The sequence below is a fragment of the Chrysochloris asiatica genome, unplaced genomic scaffold (genome assembly GCF_000296735.1).
Source record: "Chrysochloris asiatica unplaced genomic scaffold, ChrAsi1.0 scaffold00268, whole genome shotgun sequence".
NCBI lineage: Eukaryota > Metazoa > Chordata > Mammalia > Afrosoricida > Chrysochloridae > Chrysochloris > Chrysochloris asiatica.
In genome coordinates this window covers 2,538,247-2,547,161 of record NW_006408786.1, presented here as the reverse complement: position 1 = coordinate 2,547,161, position 8,915 = coordinate 2,538,247, and the positions used below count along the sequence as shown (strand labels likewise).

The window sequence follows — 8,915 nt, the reverse complement described above, 5'->3', positions numbered from 1 at the left end:
CATTAAGCACTAAAGACCGAATACCAGAAGAGTTGTGGGATGACATCAAGAACACCATACATGAAGAGAGCAAAAAGTCATTGAGAAAACAAGAAAGAAGGAAAAGGTCAAAATGGATGTCAGAAGAGACACTGAAACTTGCTCTCCAGTGTAGAGATGCTAAAGCAAATGGAAGAAATGAGGAGGTGTAAGAGCTGAACAGAAATTTTCAAAGATAAGCTCGAGAAGATAAAGCCAAATATTACAATAAAATATGCAAAGATCTGGAGTCAGAAAACCAAAAAGTAAGAACATTTTCTTCAGCATTTCTCAAACTGGGGAAACTGAAGAAAAAATTCAAGCCTCGAGTTTCATTATTGAAAGATTCTCTGGGCAAATTATTGAATGATACAGAAAACATTAAGAGAAGATGGAAGGCATACACAGAGTTACTGTACCAAATGGAAATGGTTAATGTTCAACTGTTTCAAGAGGTACCATATGATCAAGGGCCAATGATATTGAAGGAAGAAGTCCAACGTGCATTAAAGAAATTGACAAAGATAAGGCACCAGGAATTGATGGAATCAAAATTGAAATCTTTCAAGAAAGTGAGGCAGCACAGGAGTCATCTATGCCAAGAAATTTGGAAGACAACTATCTGGCCAAATGATTGGAAGAGATCTGTATTTGTGCCCATTCCAAAGAGAAGTGACCCAACAGAATGCGGAAATCATCAGAAAATCTTTTTGATATCTCATGCGAGTAAAGTTTTGCTAAAGGTAATACAGAAATGGCTACAATCATACATTGACAGAGAACTTTCAGAGGTTCGGGCCAGATTCAGAAGAGGCCGTGGAATGAGGGATATCATTGCTGATGGATCTTGGCTGAAAGCAGAGAATATCAAAAAAATGTTTACCTGTGCTTTATTGACTACACAAAGGCTTTCAATTGTGTGGATCATGACAAGCTATGGACAACATTGCAAAGTATGAGTATTCCAGAACACTTAATTGTGCTCATTAGGAATATGTACGTGGACCAAGAGGCAGTTTTTCTAACAGAACATGGGAACACTGAATGGTTTAAATTTAAAAAGGTGTGCAAAGTTATATTCTTTCACCATACTTATTCAACTTGTACATTGAGCAAATAATCCAAGAAGCTGGGTTCTATGAAGAAAAACATGGCATCAGGATTGGAGGAAGACTCATTAACAACCTGCCATATGCAGATGATACAACCTTGCTTGCTGAAAGTGAAGAGGACTTAAAACATTTACTGATGAAGATCAAATAGCATCGCCTTCGGTATGGATTACCTCTCAATGTCAAGAAAACAAAAATCCTCATCACACAACCAATAAACAACATTCTTATCAGCGGAGAAAAGATTGAAGTTGTCAAAGACTTCGTTCTTGGATCAACTATCAACACTCACAGAAGCAGCAGTCAAGAGATCAAACAATGCATTGCATTAGGCAAATCTGCTGCACAAGACCTTTTTAAAGTATGTAAGAGCAAAGATCTCAGCTTGAGAATTAAGGTGTGCCTGACCCAAGCCATGGTATTTTCAATCACCTCATGCGCATGCAAAAGCTGGACAGTGAATAAGGGAGACCATAGAAGAATTGATGCTTTTGAGTTATGGTGTTGGAGGAGAATATTGAAAGTGCCATGGTCTGACAAAAGAACCAATAGATCCATTTTGGAAGAAATGCAGCCAGAGTGCTCCTTGGAGGCCAAGATGGCCAAACTTCGTCTCTCATACTTCGGACATATTGTCAGGAGGGACCAGTCGCTGGAGAAGAATATCATGTTTGGTAAGGTGGAGGGTCAGAGAAAAAGAGGAAGACCCCCAATGAGATGGATTGGCCAAGTGGCAGCATCAATGGACTCAAGTGTGGCAACGGTAATGAGGTTGGCCCAGGATCAGGCAGTGTTTCATTCTGCTGTGCATAAGTTTGCTATGGGGTGGTACCAACTCATTGGCACCTACCAACAACAACAACATGGTGTGTGAGTTCTGTGTGGTCATTGCAGTGAACTGTGGAACAAAACTGAGTTGGGAATACTGTCGGATAAATGGTTGGAACTTCACATTTTTTTAGGGGCTGTTTTAAAATCAATGGTACTACACCTGCCCAACATGGGTCTCATCCTCTCCCTTATGATGCTCATATGCATGAGTGCCTCTAGTGCAGAGAGAAGTTCCTGAGTCCTACAGTCCCTGCATTTGGCTTACATTGGATTGGTAATGTAGGTCAGCAAAAAAGAAGACCCTTAATTAGATAATTTACACAAGGCTTCAACAATGGGCTCAAATGTACCTATTATCTGGAGTTTGACACAGGATGAGGGAACCTTTCATTCTGTTATACATAAGGTCCCTGCAAGTTGGAGCTGACTCAACAGCACCTAACAACACAGTCACTAGACAAAATAGTTCCAAATATACACTAAGGCAGACCACTACTAGCACTGTAGGAGAGCTCCCATTGATCCGCATCCTTGTCAAATCTTTTCATGTCTGTCATTCTTGTATCTCATTGTTGTTTTCATCTAGATCTCCTTTTCGTAGTTACTTTATGTTCTGTAAAAGCCCAACAGAATATGCCAAATTTGGACCTAATTATATAAAGTTTAAGAACAAACAAAATTAAACTGTAGTGCTTTGGGTTATCTACTGTTGTTAAGGGCCATCGAGTCAGTTCCAACTCAGAGCAATCCTCTATAGAGTTTCCAACGAGTGGTAGGTGAGCTTGAACTGCCGACCACGCATTAACCCGCAGTGCCACAGATACAGTAAAATTTGTATTTTTTGTAAAGTTGGTCTGGTTTTCACAAATTCTTTTAACTTCTGTTTTCCTGTAAATGTCCCAACTTTACTGTCATATTTCAGAGAATTTTGCTAGGTATATGACTCTCAGTTGGCAATGTTTTTCCTTCAGAGTTTTATATACAACATCCCATTGTCTTCTTGCCGACATGGTTTCTGACAAGAAATCAGAGCCTCATCTTATTAATTTTTCCCTTTAGGTACCTTTATGTTTTTCTCAATTTGCTCTCAGCTTTCCCTATCCTTGGTTTATGATATGTCTTTCCCTGATCTTGGTTTATAATATGTCTTGGTGATTTTCTTTTGATGTCTGTCCTTTTGGGAGTTTGTTCAACTACTTAAATGCATATCTTTTCATCTTTCATGATGTTAGGTAATTTTTCTTCCAACAACTCTTCAACAAGTTTCTTGGTGGTTTGTTTGTTTTATTTTTGTCTCTTTTTGTTCTGGAATTCTAATCACACATAAATTATTCCTCTTGAATAACATTCCACATAATTATTGGGCTTTCTTCGGATTTATTTTGTTCCTATTTGATTGTTCCTCTTGTTATTGCTAAGTGCCATCAAGTCAGTTCTGAGTCATAGCAACCCTACATATAGTTTCCAAGGAGTGACTGGTGGGTTTAAACCACTGACCTTTCAGTTAGCAGCCCAATACTCATCCCACAGCACTGTACCCTGACTCTGATTGTTCTTCTAACAGATGAGTATTGAGAGATTTTTCTTCAAACTCACTAATTCAGACTTCCATTGATTCTATTGTACTTCTTTGCCCTTTCAATGCATTATCTGTTTTTGAAATCTTAGTTTTAATCTTCTAGATTTCTATTTGCTGTTTTCATTTGGTTTCTAATTTTTCTTTTTTTTTTTTCAATTTGTTTTTGTCATACTTCCCTGAATTCTTCTAAAGTTTTATCTGTGTTTTCCTTGATTTCATCTGCATTTTTCTTAATCATTTTCTCAATCCATTAAAGGTACCTAAATGTCATTCTTTTAAATTCCTTATCAAGTAGTTCTGATACCATTTTTGGTATTATATTCTCTGACTCTGTATTTTGGTCACTTGTTTGAAGCACTCTGTTGTTTCTTCATGTACGCTGAAATTGTCTGTTGTCTACAAGACATTGTGGTGTCATTGTATTTATAATTTAATTGATGACTGTATGCTGATGTATTCTCAGGCACTTATCATCTGTCTTCTGGTAGGTATGTTAGAGATTGGACTTGTGTTTGCAGGGCGAGTTTATCTAATGCTGGCTGCTGATCATCATTGGTCAGGCAGTAGAGAAGTGAACAAGAGCAGTACAGCAGGGGTGGAGCCAAAGTAGGTACCAAAGTGACTGGGCCACATAAGTCCAATTGCTGTATTCCAAAAACAAACAACTAAAGGGGTGAAAATCATGAGCCTGCAGATGTGGAGAGGGGTGGGAAGAGAGACGGGGTGGTACTCCTGGATCCAGACCCCAGGTGGGTGAGCAGAGGCTGCACAGGAAGATAGAAACAGAGTATGTTTTATTAATAAGTCAATTAGACTCAACAGGATTTATTGAGTGAAAACTTTTCTTGACCAGGGTGCACCCCAACCTGAAAATGGTGAAGGGACTCGAGTTTACACTTTTACACTGCCATTTTTTAATTTAGATGAGTAAGTAGTTTGCCCTTTGCTTTGATTGGTTAATCACATTTCATGTTCTTTTGTTTTGGGAAATTTGATCACTGAAATGTAAGTTACTTTAGCTTGAGTGGGTGAATATTGCTAACTCAAGCTGATAAGTAATGCTAATTCATGCTAATAAGGAAAAGTTGACAACATTTTGATTCTACTGAAACCTACTGTTTGTTGTAAAAGCCATATGGCTAATTTTTATTTTGTGCTTACCTCAGAGAAGCCATTTTAACTCTTGCCTCTGCAAAAATAGTTTTAACATCATCATGGGCAACTGGGGTTCAGTCCCACTGAGTCGCTCTGGGAGACAGAGTAGAACACACACCTCAGAGACATCTAGCACCCAAAAATGAGGATGCTAGATTATTTGTTGACCAATTTCCCAACTGTTATTGTTTGCAGGTAGTTTCCAGGGGCATTAACACCCTGGCACTTGTAACTTGCTCTGATATGTCCAAGTATGCCCGTGTGTCAGGAAAAATACATTCAGACAGATTGTTCACAGGCAGAGAGCCAAAGGGCAGGTACAGCTGAGTGTGGAGAGGATACTGGAATGGGCTCAGCTACACAGGACGTCCCACATCTCTCTGGGGGTAAACCTTAGCCCAATAAACATGTCTTACAATCTCCATCATCAAGCTTTGCCCCCATTTGAGGAGCTTCAAAACAATTCCATTATTTTTTAATTACACTTATCAATGAACTTTTTGAAGCCCCCTCATATTTGGAATGCCCCATTGCAAGAGGGGAACACTGTCATCCATAGGAGAGTGTGACTGTGAACATCTCTTTACTTGGCCCCAGGAGGACGATCCCTTGCTGACTGTGATCACCTATGTAGGGCTGGGCCTCTCTCTGCTGTGCCTCTTCCTGGCAGCCCTCACCTTCCTCCTGTGTAAAGCCATCCAGAACATCAGCACTTCACTCCACCTGCATCTCTCACTCTGCCTCTTCCTGGCCCACCTCCTCTTCCTCATCGGGATCAACCAAACTGAGCCCAAGGTACGGACAATGTCCCTAAGGACTCTCTGCCCTGCCTAGGAGAGGATGAGCTCATGGAACCAAGCTATTCTTGATACCCTGCTAAACTGTCCTTGGGCCCAAGGGAAATTGGAAGAGTTAGTGCCAAGGTGAGTAGTGCTTGACTATCAAATGGCTTTACTTTTGATGACCTTGGTCTAATGTCAGGTGCTCTAAGTTCAATGCCAAGGTGAAAGAGAGGTTCTTGGGCTGCACTCCACTCTGACAGCCCCTCGTGATGACTCACTCTCCCTCCTCCCCCAGGTGCTGTGTGCCATCATCGCTGGTGCCTTACACTACCTCTACCTGGCCGCCTTCACCTGGATGCTGTTGGAGGGCCTGCACCTCTTCCTCACTGCAAGAAACCTGACCGTGGTCAACTACTCCAGTGTGAGCAAACACATGAAGAAGGTCATGTTCCCTGTGGGCTATGGAGTCCCAGCTGTGATTGTGGCAATTTCTGCAGCATCCAAGCCTCACCTTTATGGAACATCTGCCTGGTAAATGCAAAGTCCACCCCATGCCATGGACAGTTCAAATTTCCTGAAAGCTTTTTGGAAGTGGTGCTAACGATGATGATTGGAATATACATATCAAATTTACTCCACATTCCCCTTTATATCAGCTCTAACCCCTTTTGCAGGGAGACAGATAAGATGGTGGTAAGTGTGGGTTCTGGAGGGAGAGTTCTGTGGCAACATCTCAGCTCTGTCCCTCCCATGCTCTTGAACCTTGAGTTTTCAAACCTGAGCCCCTTCCTTTGTTAAACAGGAATAATAGTTATCCCCACAGTCCCAACCTCATAATACTGGTGTGGAAATTCAGCAAGACAGCATTAGTTTCCTAGGACTGCTGTATGAAATACCACAAAGTAAGCAACTTATAACAACAGAAATTTATTTTATCACAGTTCTAAATGCCACAAATCCAAAATTAGGATGTTAGCAAGAGTCTCTCTGAAAGCTCTAGTGGGGGATCCTTTCTTGTCTCTTCCAGCTTCAAGTGATTCCTTACAATTTGTGGCATTTCTTGGCTTTTGTTTTTGTTGTGGTTGTTAAGTGCCATCCAGTCAGTTCTGACCCATAGCGACCCTGTACAGGGTTTCCGAGGCTGTAAATCTTTGTTGTTGTTGTTGTTGTCAGGTGCCATTGAGTCGGAGCTGACTCATAGCGACCCCATGCACAGCAGAACAAAACAATGTCCGATCCTGGGCCAACCTCACTACCACTTGCCACACTTGAGTCCATCAATGATGCCACTTGGCTGATCCATCTCGTTAGGGGTCTTCCTCTTTTTCTCTGACCCTCCACCTTACCCAGCATGACATCCTTCTCCAGCGATTGTTTCCTCCCAGCAATATGTCCAAAGTAGGAGAGACAAAGCTTAGCCATGCTGGCCTCCAAGGAGCACTCTGGCTGCACTTCTTCCAAAACAGATCTATTGGTTCTTTTGGTAGCCCATGGCACTTTCAGTATTCTCCTCCAACACCACAACTCAAAGGCATCAATTTTCTACGATCTTCCTTATTCACTGTCCAGCTTTCGCATCCATATGAGGCTATTGAAAACACCATGGCCTGGGTCAGGCGCACCTTAGTCCTCAAGCTGACATCTCTGCTCTTCAATATTTTAAAAAGTTCCTATGCAGCAGATTTGCCCAGTGCAATACGTCGTCTGATCTCCTGACCGCTGCTTCCACGAGTGTTGATAGTTGATCCAAGAAGAATGAAGTCCTTGACAACTTCAATCTTTTCTCCATTGATAAGAATGTTGTTTATTGGTCCAGTGGTGAGGATTTTTGTTTTCTTGACATTGAGATGTAATCCATATCGAAGGCTGTGCTCTTTGATCTTCATAAGTAAATGTTTCAAGTCCTCTTCACTTTCAGCAAGCAAATCCCGTAAATCTTTACGGGAGCAGAAATCCTCATCTTTCTCCCATGGAGCAGCTAGTAGTTTCAAACTGCTGACCTTGCAGTTTGCAGCCCAATTCGTAACCACTACACTACAAGAGCTCCTTGGCTTTTAGATATATTAAAATCTCTACCTCTTTAGTCTTATGGCCCATCTGTGTCTCTTCTCCCCTTTTACAAGGACACCACTCACTGGATTACAGCTTTGTCCAGTATGACCTCATGTTATCTGATAATATCTTCAAAGACCTTATTTCCTAACAAGGGTACATTTGCTTGTGCAAGGATTGGGGCTTACAACATATCTTTTAGGAGGACACAATTCAATCCCTAACGAAGACTGTGTTTGCAAAACGCTTAACCTAGTACTGATACAGAGTCCTTGGGTGGTGCAAACTATTAACATGCTCAGTGGCTAACTCAAACCTTGGCACACAGTGGCACCTTGGGGAAAATGCTTCACAATCCACTTCTGAAAAATCAGCCATTGAAAACCCTGTCGTGCAGAATTCTACTCTGACACACCTGAGATCACCATGAATTAGAATCTACTGGTTAGCAACTGGCTTCGTAGTAACACATGGTAGTATCAACTGCTATTTTCAGTACTCTGTTGGAACGGTGCCATTTTATGTTCATTTCTAATCTTCCCTGTGTCACTGTCTCACTTTTTTCTAGGTGCTGGCTACAACTGGCTGAGGGATTCATCTGGGGTTTCCTTGGGCCCGTCTGTGCCATTATCTGTGTGAGTATGTGGGCTACAGTGTTCCTGGCCAAAGAAGAACCTCCACAAGTATTAGGAGCAAAGTCATACCTGAGACATTTTCTCAGGTGTATGGTTTGATTTTCTAGCTGCTAACTATTCAAACCCAAGGAAGTAGAAGTTACATGCAACTCGCAATATACATGTCACATATTTTTTCATTTATTTTATTTGTTGTTGTTGAGAATATACACCAATATTTCAACAATTCAACAATTTCTGCACAAACATTGAACACATTCTTTAAGTTGTGCAGCTTGAACTCACTCCCCTTTTCTGAGTTGTTTCTCCCCCATTAACCTAAACTCATTTTCCCCCAAGTTTCCCATCTAATCCTTTGAGTCGCTGTTGTAAATTTGACCACACATGGATAGTTCTTAAAAGGGCACACGCTCAAGGCATTCTTTACTCATGAAGCTAAACTACTGTTTGGCTTCAAGACCTCAGGGGATATTTTTAATGTAAAGTTTAAAGATTATCTCTGGGCCATAGTTTCAGGGGTTCATCCACCCTCCACGACTCCAGAAAGCCTGGATTCCATAGGAATTAAACATTCTCCATTTCACCCCTTCTGATCAGAATTCTGCTAAAGAATTTTTGATCAAAATATTCAGTAATCGTAGCGGGGCACCATTCAATTGGGTCTCATGGCAAAGGAGGCAGATGTCATGGATACAATTAGACCTGCAGTTGTAGTTCCTCCTCCAATTCCTTAGTTGCTTTCTTCCTCTGC

The 8,915-nt window shown here is 41.2% G+C and overlaps 1 protein-coding gene across 1 annotated transcript in view; it reads left to right on the top strand.

Annotated features, from left to right (window-relative positions):
* Nucleotides 1-8,915, top strand: part of EMR3 (egf-like module containing, mucin-like, hormone receptor-like 3) — a 71,514-nt gene that overhangs the window by 51,277 nt on the left and 11,322 nt on the right. The window contains exons 9-11 of the mRNA XM_006874324.1: nt 5,293-5,490; nt 5,773-6,008; nt 8,098-8,164. Coding sequence (XP_006874386.1) covers nt 5,293-5,490; nt 5,773-6,008; nt 8,098-8,164 — 501 coding nt within the window. The remainder of the gene's footprint in view (nt 1-5,292; nt 5,491-5,772; nt 6,009-8,097; nt 8,165-8,915) is intronic.